At 30.6% G+C, this 17,872-nt stretch overlaps 6 protein-coding genes and 1 long non-coding RNA gene across 7 annotated transcripts; 4 read left to right on the top strand and 3 right to left on the bottom strand.

Annotated features, from left to right (window-relative positions):
* Positions 1-1,321: 1,321 nt before the first annotated feature.
* On the top strand, positions 1,322-2,088 carry SmD3 (small ribonucleoprotein particle protein SmD3). Its single transcript, XM_047060914.2, has 2 exons — positions 1,322-1,724; positions 1,785-2,088. Exons 1-2 carry the CDS (start codon positions 1,412-1,414, stop codon positions 1,853-1,855), a joined length of 384 nt encoding a protein of 127 aa, XP_046916870.1. The 5' UTR covers positions 1,322-1,411; the 3' UTR covers positions 1,856-2,088.
* On the bottom strand, positions 1,922-6,093 carry Sec24AB (Protein transport protein Sec24AB). The gene is given in 7 exon segments (XM_047060763.2): positions 1,922-2,264; positions 2,332-3,095; positions 3,173-4,257; positions 4,332-4,794; positions 4,852-5,361; positions 5,363-5,596; positions 5,658-6,093. Coding segments are annotated over 6 exon segments (3,147 nt in total). The 5' UTR covers positions 5,573-5,596; positions 5,658-6,093; the 3' UTR covers positions 1,922-2,149.
* Positions 6,094-6,238: 145 nt separating this feature from the next.
* LOC124496394 (uncharacterized) lies at positions 6,239-8,988 on the top strand. Its single transcript, XM_047059914.2, is given in 6 exon segments — positions 6,239-6,286; positions 6,403-6,688; positions 6,901-7,376; positions 7,451-8,615; positions 8,617-8,722; positions 8,788-8,988. Coding segments are annotated over 4 exon segments (1,638 nt in total). The 5' UTR covers positions 6,239-6,286; positions 6,403-6,688; positions 6,901-7,056; the 3' UTR covers positions 8,835-8,988.
* Positions 8,989-9,008: 20 nt separating this feature from the next.
* On the top strand, positions 9,009-9,943 carry tsu (40S ribosomal protein S12 homolog tsunagi). The gene is made up of 4 exons (XM_047059916.2): positions 9,009-9,207; positions 9,274-9,333; positions 9,389-9,463; positions 9,525-9,943. The coding sequence occupies exons 1-4, from the start codon at positions 9,150-9,152 to the stop codon at positions 9,803-9,805; spliced, it is 474 nt and encodes a 157-aa protein (XP_046915872.1). The 5' UTR covers positions 9,009-9,149; the 3' UTR covers positions 9,806-9,943.
* Positions 9,809-12,344, bottom strand: sud1 (Prolyl 3-hydroxylase sud1). The gene is made up of 2 exons (XM_047059913.2): positions 11,575-12,344; positions 9,809-11,516 (listed from the first exon to the last, which is right to left on the bottom strand). The coding sequence occupies exons 1-2, from the start codon at positions 12,173-12,175 to the stop codon at positions 9,958-9,960; spliced, it is 2,160 nt and encodes a 719-aa protein (XP_046915869.2). The 5' UTR covers positions 12,176-12,344; the 3' UTR covers positions 9,809-9,957.
* A 67-nt stretch (positions 12,345-12,411) lies between these two features.
* LOC124496395 (uncharacterized) lies at positions 12,412-14,062 on the bottom strand. Its single transcript, XM_047059915.2, has 2 exons — positions 13,104-14,062; positions 12,412-13,011 (listed from the first exon to the last, which is right to left on the bottom strand). Exons 1-2 carry the CDS (start codon positions 13,348-13,350, stop codon positions 12,653-12,655), a joined length of 606 nt encoding a protein of 201 aa, XP_046915871.2. The 5' UTR covers positions 13,351-14,062; the 3' UTR covers positions 12,412-12,652.
* A 123-nt stretch (positions 14,063-14,185) lies between these two features.
* LOC124496398 (uncharacterized) lies at positions 14,186-17,259 on the top strand. Its single transcript, XR_012832358.1, has 3 exons — positions 14,186-14,499; positions 14,862-16,036; positions 16,096-17,259. It is a non-coding gene; the product is annotated as an uncharacterized LOC124496398 (long non-coding RNA).
* The last annotated feature ends 613 nt before the right edge of the window (positions 17,260-17,872 follow it).

Below are 17,872 nucleotides of genomic sequence, written 5' to 3'. Positions count from 1 at the left end.
GATTATATTATAATGAATCTCAAGTTCATTATAATAATAATGAAAATGGTTTTTGTTTGTCGTTAACATTTCCGTAATGATGATGATGATGATGATGATGAGATACATATTATCATAATTTCAGCTTGTATACAAATGATAATGATGATGAAGTTTGGGAATTGAAACTTTTGAAATTTTCTCTGTTTACATAATTGCTTTGGATTTTTTTTCTCTTCACCGGGACGATATTTTTAGCCACTTTTTATTCTGTCATGATTTTCCATATTCATAATGTTTTCATATGACCGAATTATGGAAATTCATACACACACACACACAGAATAAATTGATCTGTTGTGTATTGGAATTGAACATATTTGCTTGATGTGGATACGTGATTCCCATTTGATAAATGTAAAGGTAGTAGTTGTTGTTGTTGTTATAATCAAGCAATTTACATAATTTGATTTTCATCAAACAACACAAAAAAATGGTTTTGTTGTTTTTAATCTATTGTTGTTGAACATTGACATTTATAGTCAGATTGATCAATAGTTTTTGTTTCTATAGCCATTTGGATGTGAAAAAAAATGAATCCGAATTCGGATGAAATAACCATTTGTAATGGAATTTAAAAAATGCAACGTTTCTTGAATTTCAAGGTTGAAAGATTCTCTATATAATGAATCGATGAGATGACTTGTCACATCGTCCATTAAATCGATATTTTTTTTGTCGTCGTCGTTGTCATTGTTAGGTTCCTTTTTCTGCAATACTTTGTTTTATTGAGGCTAATGAAATGAACACTAATGATGATCGATTGATCATTATCATCATCATCATGATCAATTGGTAATCAGATTTCGAAATTCGATTCTTTTCCTTTTCCATGGCTGTTGTTGTTTGCCATTTATGGTAAAAAACTTTATTCACGAATCCAGTAGTCAATACAATTGGTTACATTCAAAGTCAATTGGAGTATCACGAACATATCACGAATCATTCATTAATCATTATCATCTGATCAACATTGTATCAGGATTTTTTTTTTTGATGATGAAATGAAATTTTTTTTTATTTGGTAGGCGTTTTTTTTCACTTGACTTGTTTCCGTTCATATATGATAAAGTCAAATCAAGTAAGAAATTCCATGATAATAACGACAAATATTAATGATGATCGAAGCCAAAAAATTTTTTCTTTTCTTTTTGATTTTTTGTCAATTCAGCAATTTTGTTACAATTCGAATTTTCGGTGACTATTTTAACCATAATAATAATAATAACTATTTTGACAGCAGCGTTCCATAGCGGCTTGAAAAAAAAGAGCATTGTTTTTGTATTCGCGGCTATATTGTATTGTTATGCACACAAAGATTTTCAAAATTCAACAAAAAAATTTAAATTTTTATTTACAACAAAAATAAAAAATGTCAATCGGTGTTCCAATCAAAGTATTACACGAAGCTGAAGGTCACATTATTACCTGTGAAACGATTATGGGCGAAGTTTATCGTGGAAAATTAGTGGAAGCTGAAGATAATATGAATTGTCAAATGTCCAATATAACCGTTACATATCGTGATGGTCGTGTTGCACAATTGGAAAATGTTTTCATTCGTGGATCAAAAATTCGTTTTCTAATACTGCCGGATATGTTGAAAAATGCACCAATGTTCAAGAAAATGGTCAAAGGTGGATCAACAGCTAATCGTGGAAAATCGGCCATATTACGTGCACAAGGTAATGAATCTTTTCAATAAATTATTCCACAATTATTACTAATTTTATCATCAATTATAGTGGCACGTGGCCGTGGACGAGGTAATACAGTTGGTGGTAGCAGTCGTGGTCCAATCATACCAAGACGTTAATGAAAATTTTCAAATCATTATTTGTATGTTTATCCAAATAATGATGATGATAGAGAAACACAAAAATTTTCATCATCATCATCATCTTTTCTTTATTTTTTTTTCTCATCGAATGTTTGTGTTTGTGTTTCTGTGTGTGTGTGTGTGTAAAACATATGGATAAACAAACAAAAATTATACCAATAATATATAATAAATCATCATAAGATCATTAATAAAAAAAAAATCAAAAATGAAATTGCATCATTTGAATGTTTTCATCTCATTTCAAGTCAAACAATCCTGGTGGTATCATTATTTTTCCAGATTTTGTTGTAAATGTTGTAGAAATTCATAATAGCTAAATGCCGATTCATTACGATCATCATACATGTATTGTAGAAATGAATATCGTAAACGGCTATCCTCTCTATATATATGAAAACAAAATTCAATTAGAAAATAACCAATCAATTTCTATCCACCTTGATGCTTACCTTAATATATGAAAACTAGGTTTAAATGGCCGATCATCCAATAATTTTTCAATAAATTCATGTATATGTTCAGATGTTTCATTATTCAAAAATGGTAATGTTATCAATGGACATGGTGATCGTTTTTGTTTTTGTTTTGTTGCCAATGTCAAATTATTATCATCATCAACATTATTATTGGCTGTTGATGAATGTTGATCATTATTTTGTATAGCGCCACCAGCCACAATATCATTACTACTTGTATCTGTAGATGTTGATGGTGGATCATCCATACCATTATTGTTATTCATAGTCATCATTTGATTAGGTAGAAAACCATTCATTTGAGCATGATTATGATTTGTATTATTATTTAATGACGATTGTGGTGGTCTGGTCATCATTGTAATTGATGGTGGCGTTGTAAAGGCTGCCTGTGATTGTTGTTGTTGTTGTAGTTGTTGTTGATCACCTTCATCCGGTATCTGTGACCATTGTGTTACATTGAATACATCCGATAAAAATTGTGGATGTACAGATTTACAAATATAAATAAATAAATGATCATATGTATCCAATAGATAAACACCATTACGATCGATATTAGCAAATGATAATTGTAATGGCATTGGTGATGATTGTTTTGGATCAAATTGATGATGTAATGGATATAAATGTGGATAAATGTAAAGCATAATATATTTCAGTGGCATAGATTTCATCTGTTCCATTGCATAAACACGTTCATCAATACGTGTAGAGATTCCTAAACGAAAAGCCGTCTACAGAAAAAAAAACAGTGGTGAAAAAAATCCATTAAAATTCGATCGGTAATTTCATTGAAAAAAAATGTACTTACATTTTTCAATAATGCCAATGTATATAATGGCAATAAACGTGTATGATATGAAATAAACAATCCTGGATATGGTGGTGTATGTATCAAACGGAATGCACTGATTAGATCAATATTTGCATTGATCAATGCTTCACGTGCATCCTGTATCGATGCTTGACATGAACGATCAACAGCCATTTTAGTTAATAATGATGTAATAGCATCATGATCAGCTGAATCCATTATATCGATCAGATCAGATACAACTGGTAAGGCAATTGTATGTACACGTATACGCCGTTCACCAGTTGAATTTGTATATAATAATGCAGCTTGAAAACAAATTTGATTAAAATCACGTAAATCTTCACTAATGCTCAATTGTATTCCATATGCTGAATCTGGATTTACATTTGGTAATGCAATCAAATCAGTGGAACGAACAAAAAAATTTCCATGAAACGTATGAATATTGATACCACGTGTTGAACGTAAACGCATTACAGCTTCGAAACCAATCGATCTGGTCAGATAATGTTTCATATCTTCTTCAAATCGTAAAAGCATCGAATTTATCGCTAATGGATTCATTGTTCCAGCACCAGTACCGCTACCACCATAATATTTGATAGATCCACCACTATATTTAGCTATTGCAGCTACCGTAGCAAGATCGGAAAATGATGGTGAAAGATTAAATAGATCAACTGTAACTTGATGTTCTGAACATTCAAGGGCTAATTTTTTGAAAAAATCCGTTGCCGGATTCAATAATGGTGTTAATGCCTGATTCGATTGATTCGAATTTATTGTTCGTTGATTTGGATCTTCACGATTCTGCAGTACACAACCATCGGATAGATTACCGGCACTTGGTAGACTAGTCTGTATTAGTGTAATTCGTCCACCAGTTGGTGATATTAATCTGAATGCAGCCTGTAATGCTGGACCCAATGCTGATTGATGATCGGCAACAATTTTATTTGGATCATCATCATTTGAATTGCATGGAAAATTTGGCAATGTTTCACGTAGAAAATATTCAATTTTATCTCTACATGAATGAAATTTTACCAATAAACAATCGGCATGTGGTAGAAATACATCTGTGTTATTTTTTTCAATGCAAGAAAAAGAAATTAATGAGAAATTTAAGAAAAAAAAACTTGAAAATATTTACCATGAATATCGGGCATAATCATATGAACAGGACGATCATCATTTAGATTGAAAAAATGTAATTTCGAATCAAAAGCAATAAAACCAATTAACGTTCGTGAATCACCAGGTATCTGATCTATCGATGCCAATAATGCAGATGCCAAATATCGAATATAACCTAATTGTACAGCTGATGATGTACATTCAAATACAAATAGATAGATTGCCGGCTGTGGTGGTCGTACCATATATTCAACACTAGCAACAAATTCAATTGATCCATGATTCAATTCTGGCCTGGTCATTATGTCAATCATTCTACGACTTTGATAATCATAGATAAATTCTTCAGGTACTTCATTAATTCGATGACATAGATTACATTGCCAACGTCTTTGATCCAATAGTCGTACATAGGGATTAATATACGTACGACATGATCGACAACGTACAATCACTGAATCCTGTATAACGGGAATGTTCTGTAAAAAATTTTCATTAATAAAATCATCATATTAGTAATTAATATAAAACATTACCGGATCATCTTTAAATGGATGCAACAATATACCCAATGGTAATCGTGATTTTTGTAATAATGATGCCGTTTCCGGTATTTTATGCATTGTACAACGCATTACATCTTTATCACAGCTCAGATCATCACGTCTTTGTTGTTGTTGTTGTTGACTATTCAATTGTTGTTGCTGTTGTTGTTGACGTTTTTGTTGTACAGCTTTTGTATAGATATCTTTTTCGGCCAAAAGATTCACAGCTTCCAAACGGTTAAACATTTGATTCCAACCTTGATTGACAACCATTGAGCCCATTTTCTGCGTTAATTGATCCATTCCATGATGTTGATGCAGATGATGATGTTGTTGAGTAGTGTTTGCAGAATGATTATGAAGAGGTGGTGGTTGTTGTTGTTGTTGTTGTGGGGGAATATTTTGATTCATTTGACTTATAGATGAAGGATATTGTTGTTGAGGAAAATGAGGCAATGATGATACAGGAGGTGGTTGTGGGTGGCGGTTGTTGTTGCTGCTGCTGCTGATGGTTCATCATCATCGAATGTTGTGGTAATTGTTGAGGATTTCCATATTGTTGTTGTTGAATATTATTGTTTACAGGTGGTGGTGGTGGTGGTGGTGATGATGGATATTTACCACTATTCGTTACCATTGTAGATGATGGTGATTGTGGCGATGCTGGAAATGCATTCGGATACATCATCTGTGGTGGTGGAAAACGGTTCATGGTTTTTTAATTTATTTATAACCACTATGGAAAACAGAAAACAAAAGTTGCAATGAAAATTTGAAATTGAAAAAAAAATTTTTACCTTTATTTTATTTAAAAAAAAATCACAAATCACAAATAAAATATATGAATTTAAACACGAATTTCAAATTGAAAATTTAAACTGATGAACTTTGACCGGGGGATAGAAGAATTTGAAAAAAAAATCGAACCAGAAATGTGTACAGAATATACAACGTGTATGTTTTTTTTATGGATTTGGATGGATACACACACACACAAACACAAACCAATGTTGTGTAGATTCGACACGTTCGTCGTTTTTTTTTCTCTATCGATTTTCCTGTATTTCTGTGTACTCAAATCAAAAAAATTTTTTTTAACAAGTTGAATGTATCATCAAAAATAGTAGAGGAACACAATTATTGTTGTCGTTGTTGTTTGTTGATGATGATGATCAAATCGTAATCAAATATATTTGAAGAAAAATGAGCATCTCCATCAAAATAAGCCGTAAGCAAACGTGTATTATTATTTTGGCTGTGTGTGTGTGTCGGTCTCATTCGACTATTGTGACATTAATCGATTGACTTGTGTGTATTTAGACTATATATATTATATGTTTAGATTCATTGTGATAAAATATGATGATCATGGACATACTGCTGCTGCTGCTGCTGTGTAGTGAGGTTTTATTTTATATTCAAAAATGTAAATTTTATGGTAAAGAAAATTAAAATGAAAAAAAGGGGTTGCATTTTTTTTTTTTTTTTTGAATAGCACAAACTACACCCATTCATTTTTTTTTCTCTTTCTCAATCAATCAGCTGTCAATCGATTAATGGATGTATATATATATATAACAATCGATATTTGCGAAAATATCGATTGTTTTTTTTTTGTTGACAATGGATGTTTGGGTTTTGTGTTTATTATGATTATTATTTAACTGTCAATTATAACCACTGAATTCGAATGAAATTTTTAAAACGAAGTAAAGTTCATTTGTTCATTCATCCAATTCTTAAGAGTAGTGGTGTCACCATGGTATCGATTTTTTGATACAAAAAAAGAAAAACAGGAAAGAAAGAAAAAAAAATCGAATTGATCAAGGTAAATTTTTTTTTTCTCTTTTTGAATAAAATTTTCACGAATCGAACCATACCTTTATCATCATCATTTATTTGATTGCCCAGAGATTGATTGTTATCGGTCGTATTGATTCGAATATTGATAAATCATTTATATCAAAGTTAACTATTATCAGCAATCGTTTGTGTTTAAAATAAAAATCTTTTTTTTTCATTTGTTGATTTTCTGTTTAGATAAATTATCATCATCATCATTTGGTTTACTTACTATATATTGCCACCTATCAATACACACGCACATACAGCAGTTTTGTGTCATCTTGAAGAATTTTTTTTTTTTTGGTTTTTTTTTGGTTTTTCTGGTTCAAGTTCAATTTTCAATTGAAAAAAATGGATCGATTAAATAATTGGTTCATCAATGGTTTCCAAAATCAATCCAATGATCATATTCGGCAATTGAAATTCTATTCAACAGTGATTGGTGCCGTTATTCTACACATGTTGGTAGGTGCCGTACAAATGGGCAATATAATCACCTATATAACATCGTATATGAGATTCTATGTATCGAATGATAATAATTATGGCCGCAATACATGGATATCATCGGTGATTGTATTGGCATTCACTATATTCACAATAATGAGTGGTTATATGACAAGAAAAGTTTCATTTCGTTCAGTAATATTTCTCGGTGCCTTTCTTATTACGTACGTAATTAATAGTTGAATATGTGTGAAGTTTCAAAAATTTAACAAAAATTTCTTTCCACCACCATAAACAGATTAGGAAATTTTCTTTCATCATTAGCGGTGAATGCATCATTCGAATTTCTAGTCGTTACATATGGTTTCATACAGAATGCTGGCTGTGGTCTTATTTATTCGATCGTTATTGTAACATCGGTGAAATGGAAACCACAATATCGTGGTTTTATTGCCGGTCTTATTATAGCCATGGATTCAATATCAACATTCATAACGATGGAATTGCAGACAATGTATTTTAATCCTAATAATATTCCACCCGATGATCGTGGTTATTTTACTGATCCAGAAATTCTACTTCGGGTACCAAGATATTTTCGTTTTGTATCATTAATATACATTGTTATGGGTGTTGTTGGCACCATGATGATGTTTGTTCCACCTGCTGATGTACCGCAACCATCACAGATTAATGATCATGAACAATCACAACCAGTGACGATTAGTCAAACTATTGATAATAATCAATTGTATGCATCGATGGATGGACCACAAGGTTTAACAGTACGACAATTACGAGCAACAAATATTGATGATATTGTATCCAGTTCTTCCGGAATTTTTCCATCAACTTCATTGACAGAGAATTTGATCGAAAATGATTATCTTGGCATTCTCAAAGAACAATTTGATCATGATGAAGAATTTCTTTCCAATATACGTAGAGGAAATACAAATGATCCATACAATCATTACATGACCGATACAAATACAGCAAATAATGAACGTCGTCCAATCATGAAGAATTATTATGGTGTACGCAAAGCATTACGAACACGTATGGCAATGATTCTTTTGATTACATTTGGTCTAAGCACAAATGCATCATATTTCATCGGTGCAATGGGTAAACCTTATGGTCAATCATTCATTTCGGATGATCATTTCCTATCGACAGTGATTGCTTTTGCCAATCTGGCCAATTGTTTTGGGTCATTTTTTTGTGGAAAATTATTGGATCGTTTTAAATTCAAACGTACAATGATATTTATCAATTGTTTAGTGTCTGCATCATATTTTAGTTTTATATTCTCATATTATTTTGCTCATAAACTTTTATTCACCATTTGGATTATGGTCATCAATTTTGCATCAATCGGTTTTTTCAGTTCACATTTACCTGAAGTTATGAATAAATTTGGTGCCAAACATGCTACAGCCATTTATGGTATAATTCATACCGGGACCGGTAATTTCATCATTAGCATTAAGTCCTTTGTTTGAATTATTGATCAATTATTATGGTTGGTTTCCAACATTTTTAACTGTTGGTTTTTTGAATTTTACAAGTAAGTTTCATGTTCAGATCAGTTTTTGAAAAAAAAATTTCTAATTTCAACTTGCAACAAAACAGGCATGGTGATCATTATGATTTACTATCGAGCACATACGGTCATTTGAATGAGAAAAAAATTTTTTTTTTTGGCGTAATTGGCTGGTCCAAACAATGCACAATATATAATCTAGGAATTTTCAACAAATTTTTTTTTTAAATTTATTTTTTTTATGTTGAGATAAAAAAGTTGATTAAAAAAATTTTTTTTTCTGATCAAAATTCGTGCTACATTCAAAACCGGCTATTGATACATGAGTGCATCATGCTTGGTTGATATAGTGCCGACTAAAATTCGATACTCGGCGGCATTGTTTTTTGTTTGTTTGAAATTCACTATTATTGATTTTCGGTTTTTTTTTCAATTTTGAAATCAATCAAAAATGTCAGACGAATTAGAATTGGCACCACAAAATATTGAACAAGAATTTGATGAAGATGGTAAATTGAATGATTTTTTTTCGAAAATTTTTGATTCTAAATCTGATTCTCTTTTTTTTTGAACAGAAACAGTCGTTAAAATCAAAGAAAAGGCAACAAAACGTAAAGGACGTGGATTTGATGAAGGTAATAAATGATTTCGAAATTTTGACACACTATTAAGTATTGATTTTTGATTTAGAAACGGCAAATCGAGGAAATTATGGCCAATTTGAAAGCGTTGAAAGTGAAGGCAATGAACCAGGACCACAAAAATGTAATGCAACTGTCATTTTCATTATTATAACGTTTTGATTTAATAATCCAATTTATTTTAGCTGTCGAAGGTTGGATCCTTTTTGTAAGCGGTGTACATGAAGAAGTGGATGAAGATGATGTTTATCAAAAATTTGCCGAATATGGACAAATAACCAACATACATATCAATTTGGATCGTCGTACCGGTTTCTATAAAGGTTATGCATTAGTTGAATTTGAAACATTTCGTTCAGCATCGGCTGCATTAGAAGCATTAAATGGATCAGAATTATATGGCCAAAATATTTCTGTTTCATGGTCTTTCGTAAAAGGACCACATGGACGTAGCTATAAACATTAATCATCATTTTCCAAATAATTTTAATATAATTCAGACATTTTTTTTCCCACCATTAATTTCTCATCAAAATGTATCATTTCATTGAATTATAATCAATTGAAAATAACATAATAATAATAATTAATAATTAATAATTCACCTATTTCATCATTTCAATGATCAGTAAAAATAATCGTTATCTGTTGAAATGGTACCCTAGTATTCGAATGATCAATATATTTCATAAAACGTTGACATTGATAATTACGATAAACAATGTTGAGATAATTATTATTCGGTTCAATTTCCAATACTTGTTCATCGGATTCATCGGTTATATAGGCAATATATCCACCACCATTTGTTGTAGCTAGATGGCCACTATCATCACCATCATCATGTTGATCAACATAATCATCGTCATCGTCTAATTCTTCTTCGTCTTCCTCATCATCATCTAAATCTTCATCCAATCCATCACCATCATCATCATCGTCATCATCATCACTATTCAATTCAATCAATTCAGGTTCATGTTTTGAATTTTGTTCCATATCATCATCATCATTATCGCTGCTTTTGTTGTGCATTTCTGGTTTTGATTCAATTTTTTCTTCTTGTTTTTTCGATTCTTCTTTGGCATCTGATTTGGTTTCCATTTCGTTTTCTGGTTCTTTCTTTGTTATTGTTGTTGTTGTATCTTGAACATCATCATCATCTGAAACGTCAATGATTTCTTGATCACCAAAATTTTTCGTACTTTTCACTATAGGACGTGGTACATTGAAAAAGAAATCTAAATCCAATGCTCGTTCATGAATATCGGGATTAATATCCGATGATAATGAATAATCACCATGATTCCATTCGATTATTGCACCACGAGTTTTATGATTATATTTTGTCGTTGTTTCTATGGATGATAATATCGATGTTGATGGTTCCTGTATCAATTGAACATCATCATCATCATCATCATCGTTATCATTTCCATTTTGGTTTTGTTGATTTGTTGAATTCTTGGATTTCGATACAAATATAACACCGGTAATGGTTGTGATTAATTTATAGAAATTTTTCGAATTAATTAATAGATAAAATTCTCTAAGAATATCGGGTAATTGTTGAAAAGCTTGAGGATGAATAATTTGATTTCGAAAAAATAATGGTTTATAATTTTTATGCCAAAGTTTTCGTACCTGTTCAGATGATAATGCCTGTTGAATTTGTTCACATTTATCTTCATTAATGAAATTTTTCAACTGAATTTCTGAATTCCGATTAAAACTGGCACGAATTTGTTTCTGTGTAAAATTTTGTAAATAGATCGGATTAATCCAATGTAGAAAATGTTCGGTTAGATCATCTTCAAGAATTTCATTTTCTGGAAAAGCCGATAATTGTGGATAACGGAAAATTTGTCCACTAATGGATGCATCATCCGAATGAAACCAACCATTTATTGACCATCGTGGTGAACGATTGGTCAGAATTTCACCAACCTGATGGAATGATTTTGAATTCACTTCGAAAAAAGCCAATGTATTCGATTTGGGTGTTAACTTGGCGGTTATTTTCGTTGGTTGTGCATCATAATGTCCTTCGGCATCTGGTTCGGTGGCAAATAATTCCAATTGACCACCGTCTGTAGCTGACCATTGTTCATCGACTAGATATAGGATGAATGCAATTTTACGTTGTTCAAGTTGATCATCATGACAGAGAAGATAATCTAAAAAAAAAAAAGAAAAATTCAAATTAAATTGTTAACCATCATTTTCATTTTATACCATTTTGTTCATATTTCGAAAATGTTAATGCTACATTATTATTCAATTTCAGTCCAGTAATTTCTTCTAACAATAATTTCACTTTGATTCGGAAAAATGTGACAATATTCTCTAACAATGGATAGGTTTTCAAATCATTCGATTGTTTTAATGAATAGAGATCATTATTACGTCGTTCCATCGATATAGTATTAGTATTGACAGCCTGAAGAATTTGTGGCAAAACTAGCTGATCATTTTCAATGAAACGATGAAGCTGAAAAACTTTGAACGGTTCAATGGTGATTGTCGAACATTCTGATTCCAGTGGATTGGATTCATTATAGGATTTTTTCAATTCATCAATTTTATCTCGAAATATTGGATTCAATTCAATGGAATCAATTTTTATATTTGTTTCATCTTCTACAGTGGATTTCTGGTCACTTGATGATGATGATGACGGTGGTGGTGGTGGTGGCTGATTCGATTTGTCGTCTTCATCGGTTGTTTTCAATTTTTTATTTCCATCAGCCGAATGATGTTGTTGTTGTTGTTGTTGATCATCGAATTTTCGTTTCAAATCAAAATCAAATGATTGATCATGATGCTCATTATCCATATTGAATGATATAAGATATTCAGCCCGAAATTTTGTTCCCCATATACAAATTTTCAAAGTAAAATATAAAATAATTAATTAAATAAAAAAAAAATTAATCTCGTTAACGATCGAATCGATCGAATCAAAAAAAAAATTGATTGAAAAACTCAAAATAACATGTGTGTGTGGGTGGCTATATCGACCAACACGAACAATTTAATGTTGAAATTGATTTTTTTTTTCAAAATTTCCGATTTATTCGAAAAATGATAATTTTATTTATTATCCACTATGATACAAAATATGAAAAAATTTACAAATTGCAAGGAAATATTTTTTTTTAAATGAGAATAAATTCCAATTACAATAAATTAAATGGAATGATAATGGTGAGTGATTGTTTTTGTTTGTTTTTTTTTTGCCTTTGCTTTGTCATTTAATGATGATGAACATTTACAAATGAACGTTTGTGGTGTTTGATCAATCAATTAATGGTCATACAATATTATTTTTAATCATCAAATCATGATGATTAATATCGGCTGCCATTGTTGCCGATGTTGTTGTTGTTGATGTTGTTGTCGAAGCCTGTAACAGGTGTACTTTATCCGTAGAATTTTTTGACCATAAATGATGGACACGAAGATAAACAATAATGGATACAAATACAATCAATGAACAATGTATTGATGGTAAACGAGCACAATAAAGAAAAGTGGTCAAATAGATAAGATCCAATGCAATGGCATAGATGAATAACATAATTTTATGTTTACGTAATGCAGCAACTAAACCGGCCATTGAAAATGCAATTACCGATGTAAGTATGACGACATTCATTAGGATTGCTGGTTCTATAATTTGAATTTTTTTTTTTTAATAAAAAGAAAACTCGTGATTAATTTTTCGATTCAAAAACATCAAGATGAAAAATGATGACACTTACCATGTTTTTCATACATTGAATGTGCAGTACGTTGCATTGGTTCGAACATCATTTTGGCCAATGTTCGATTTTTCGATGCATGCCGTTCATAAACAGAATCAGTTTCTTCAATATGATCGATTAATTTTTTTAAAAATTCCAACGTTAAATTCAGATGATAAACAGACAATATGATCAATGTGATGATCAAAAGGGTTGTCATTGTACGTATGATGTTGTATTCAATCTTGTGAAATGTAATGGCCATTTTGTTTGGTTTTGTTTTGTTTCTGATTTGTTTCGTATACGAGGTATAATTTTTATATGTAGAAATTTTTTTTCTTCAGATGAAATTCACAACATTAAAAAACAAATAAAAAAAAGAAAAAATAATTGCAACATTTCAATTCAATAATGTTCATTTTTTTGTCGAGATATACACAGGATTTTAATTTTATGGTCCTTTGGTGATTATCGTTCTGGTGTTTTTATATACGATGAAAAAAAAAATGCCACAGAAGAAAATTTTCTTTCTGTTTTTGATTTTGCGCTTCAAATTCAGAGAAAACTACCCTTGGGTTTTCTTATATCGTCCAATTATCATTATCAATTTTTTTTTTCGTAATATAAGTACAACGAAAGCAATGATTGTGAAATCGACAAAATCAAATTGATTGATGATAACGGTATTTATTGACTGATTTGATTTGATTGATTGATTGATTGATCGATTTGTGATTTGAATTGATGAGTAATGTACGAAAATTTATGTGCTGCTTTTTTTTCTGCTGCGACAAATCAAACGCGACCAAATGGAAATTCCACGCGGGAATAGAAAAAAAAATTGGTAACAACAACAACAAATCGAAAGAAATTTTTCGGAAACCCAAGAAAAAAAAACTTGTTGACAATTTTTATGGAATTCGAATTCAATTTTGGCATTCGATTCGAATCGAATCATCATCATCAAATTTTTTTTATGATTATGGTTGTTATTCACGTTTTTTTTCTTCAGATGAATGTCAATGTTGAATGAAAAAAAAATGATTTCATGTGACTTTGATGTGTCGTCGTTGATAATAATCAAGTGCAGTTGACAAAATATATTCAAATCTTAATGGTCTTGTCCGTGATTGCGTGTGTGTGTGTGTGTGTGTGTGCATAAACATCATCATCATCATGACCACAAACAACATTATTTTGGTTGAAATCGAAAAAATTCTCATTTATCTCATTCACACACAAACACATTTTTTTTCCGTCTTGTTGTTATTGTTGATGATGAAATCTTTTTCATTATTATTATTATTATTCGTCATTGAAATAAGAAAATACGATTGATTGAATTATGGTAATAATCTATTATCAATGATTGACAATGTACCATTTTCATCATCATCATCATCATAATAATTGGGTACGTACAATCATCATTACATATTTAAAATTCATATAATCGATCAGATCATCGAATCATCATCATCAATTTACCTACTTTCCGTCGCCCCTTTCAGCTCAAAGGCTACGAAACACACACACACACAAACCGAAGAAATTTGATCAAAGACGTGAAAAAAATTTTTTTTTTGTAGTTGACCCGTTATAATGTGTGTTATAATAAATCGGAAAAAAAATTTTTGGGAAATCATTGACGACGATGATTATGATGATGATGATGATAAAATGGTAATGATGATTGCCAATTAATGAATTAATCAAATAATTGATTGGTTGATTGCCATCACATTAATTTTTTTTTCATTTTCTTGATTAACTTAGATTTGCTGATTTGGTTGTAATTGGTGTAGCAAGCAAACAAAAAACAAATGTACAAACGAAAAGTGAACAAAAAATTTTTTTTTTTTTTTGCTATCGATATCAAATTACATAAACAGAAATGAATTTGTAACACCAAAAAAAAAAAAAAAAAATCGCTGAACTGGTCCGGAAAAATGACAACAACGAAATCAAAATTTTTAGAAATTCGATGGATTGGATTTTAAATTTTTTTTTTTGTTCAAAAATAATGAACTAAACGATGAGAATCATAGAAGAGAAAAATCATTTGCCACAAGCAACAGGTTGTCAATGTGTGTGTGTGTGTGTCTCAGTTTGATTCGAATGCAAAGATTGATGAATCTGAAATGATATGGAAAACTGACTGACTGAATGATTCAACCCAAATTCGTTTTGGGTTTGATCAATTTTTTTTTTCGTTTTTGTTTGACAGTTTCTGTTTTCAGTGTGTGTGATTGTTCCACCATCATCACCACTACAACAACAACAAAAACAACAACAAAATGAACACATTGCATTCGTCAATCAGAAGCTCAATAAACTATTATACTATACTAAATGAATCTTTTTTTCTCTCTCTCTCTCTCTCTCTTCAATCTAGGTTTTTTTTTGACAATTTCAAAACAATTGTTGTGGATCTATCTATCAATCAATCAATCAATGATGATGATGATGACGACGACGACGATGTTCGAGACAAAAACGGAACGTTTCTCTTTTGGAAATTTTCTCGCAATCAACAAATCCGGAATTCCTTTTCTTGAAAAACCCATGTTTATGAATATGATATCTGTTTTTTTGCATTGGATCATATATGTTGTTGGATCACATACCATGGCCAAAGATGAAAAGAAAATCATGCGTATGTATTTGATTTTTGACAAGTAATCGTTGAATGATGATTGTTCAACATGATTAAACATTATTAATGTTTACATCCATGGTTGAATGGATCATCGATCGATTTGATAAATGTCATATAGAAACAATGGATCGTATACAACATTCAAAGGCCATCAATCAATCAATCAACAGGAAAAAAGGCGTTTACCACCTGGTTTTCAAATGATAATACCGGCTAATGATTATGGTAATGATACCATCCAATATATCAAACACAAACACACGGTGTGAGGTTTTTATTCATCAAAAAAAAGGTTTGTCTTTTGCCCTTTCCATCTCATATGATGTTGTTGTTTTTTTTTTTTTGTTCTAGCCAAATCATCTAAAATGTGACGTGATATTGGCTTTGTGCCATTGAAGGATTTCCTTTGATTTCGTTTTTTTTTCTCATCATCATTATCATCATCATCATCTGAGAAGAAAATACTGAAAGGAAAGAAATCCAATCATATATGAGTTCAATACATAATCAACTTTCTCATCGTTGATTAGATCCAAGATGATTGAATTATTTCATCGACGACAACAACGAGATTTGTTTGATCATCACAAATAGAAGACAATTTCAAAAAATTATCTATTGGTTTCAGAACAACAACAAAAAATCGTAATAATAATCAACAACAATGAAAAGAACAACAACAAAAATGGCGAAATTTTTTTGTCGAATTTCGAAATCCAGTTTTTTTGTGGTTTTGGTTTCGTTTTCCACCACACACACACACACACACACACAGCTAATAATATCCACATAGCTCAAAGCTCAGCATAACGTCTCAGTCAGAAAATAGAAACCAAAAAAAATTGGCAATTGGCAAAAAGAAAAGAAAATTCTTCCATTTTCTCAAAATATTTCACACTTTTTGATCAACAATTTTAAAATGATAATTGAAATATCAAACTTGATCGGAATCATTTTCATCAGATCGCCATTTGAGAATCCAAAGATCAAACATGGATATATGGACTTATTTGTAGGAAAAAAATGTCAAACAAAGACAGACAACAAAAAAACCAGAAATGACAAAAACTTTTACAACAACGACGATCATTAATATCGTTATCGAATTTTTTTTCTGTTGGTAAAAACGAAATGATCATTTCGTTGATTGGTCACGAGCATCGGTGATGATGATGATCGTTTTGTGTGTGTGTGTCCACATTAATCAATCGTAAATTGTTTACACGAACGTGTGTGTGTGTGTGTGCTCTACGCTTTGCTTTGCTATATGCCGTTTATGGTATATTGTGGAGAAAAATTTACTTAAATATAAAATAATCATTTGTACCATAAACGAATACGGCGACAACGAGGACGGCAAAGATGATGACGACGACGACAACAACGACGAAATATGATTGACAATTCGGGCCACGAGTTTGACATATGATCAATTATATCAACATTTTGAAAGAAAGAAATAAAGAAAGAAAACAAAATCTCGATGATGATCCATTCATTGTCGAAGAAAAGAAATGATTTGTGATTTGATTTCTATTTCAAAAAAAAAAAATCAAATCACAAAAAAATTGTACATCCGTAGGCCGTTGAATTTGAGGGCATTTTTTTTGGTGTTAATGATGATGATGATGATGTTCATTCATCATCGAACATTGAATTGAGACCGAAAAATTTTTTTTTTTGTTTTATCAAAATCAAAATCAATTTCAATTCAATTCATTGACATTTTTTTTCCAATGAAGAAAAAAAAGGAAATGTTTTGTTTTTATTTCGAAAAAAAATGTACATACATCGGGGTCGGAATATTTTTGTTCTGTTTTCTATTTTGAAATTTGCCCGTATCATTATCATTGGAAATCATTATAAATATCGCCAAGTTTATATCATGAATAAATTATATAAGTCTGATCTATAAGGGTCATCATCATCATCATCATCATTGTTCGTGGTAAAATTAATAAAAACAAAAAATTGGTTTAGGCCTTTGTTAACACTTTTCAGTCGTAGAGAAATAATAATTTTTAATAATCGGAAAAAAAGTTTCTGGAAATTCAAAAAATTTTTTTAATTCGAATCATTTTTTAATTTTGTTTCCAGAAATTTTCCATTGTTATTATCATCATGATTA

The sequence above is a fragment of the Dermatophagoides farinae genome, chromosome 7 (genome assembly GCF_024713945.1).
Source record: "Dermatophagoides farinae isolate YC_2012a chromosome 7, ASM2471394v1, whole genome shotgun sequence".
NCBI classification, from domain to species: domain Eukaryota; kingdom Metazoa; phylum Arthropoda; class Arachnida; order Sarcoptiformes; family Pyroglyphidae; genus Dermatophagoides; species Dermatophagoides farinae.
This window is presented reverse-complemented; position numbering and strand designations above follow the sequence as displayed.

What these genes read in the sequence shown, in the direction of transcription:
- LOC124496395 (XM_047059915.2), bottom strand. Translation starts at nt 13,350, where the DNA reads ATGGCCATTACATTTCACAAGATTGAATACAACATCATACGTACAATG. An exon ending in TTCAATGTATGAAAAACATG is followed by an intron (nt 13,012 to 13,103) that starts GTAAGTGTCATC and finishes TTCAAATTATAG; the next exon opens with AACCAGCAATCCTAATGAAT.
- SmD3 (XM_047060914.2), top strand. Translation starts at nt 1,412, where the DNA reads ATGTCAATCGGTGTTCCAATCAAAGTATTACACGAAGCTGAAGGTCAC. An exon ending in GGCCATATTACGTGCACAAG is followed by an intron (nt 1,725 to 1,784) that starts GTAATGAATCTT and finishes CATCAATTATAG; the next exon opens with TGGCACGTGGCCGTGGACGA.
- sud1 (XM_047059913.2), bottom strand. Translation starts at nt 12,175, where the DNA reads ATGGATAATGAGCATCATGATCAATCATTTGATTTTGATTTGAAACGA. An exon ending in TTCGAAATATGAACAAAATG is followed by an intron (nt 11,517 to 11,574) that starts GTATAAAATGAA and finishes TTTTTTTTTTAG; the next exon opens with ATTATCTTCTCTGTCATGAT.
- tsu (XM_047059916.2), top strand. Translation starts at nt 9,150, where the DNA reads ATGTCAGACGAATTAGAATTGGCACCACAAAATATTGAACAAGAATTT. An exon ending in AGGACGTGGATTTGATGAAG is followed by an intron (nt 9,334 to 9,388) that starts GTAATAAATGAT and finishes TTTTTGATTTAG; the next exon opens with AAACGGCAAATCGAGGAAAT. An exon ending in TGAACCAGGACCACAAAAAT is followed by an intron (nt 9,464 to 9,524) that starts GTAATGCAACTG and finishes AATTTATTTTAG; the next exon opens with CTGTCGAAGGTTGGATCCTT.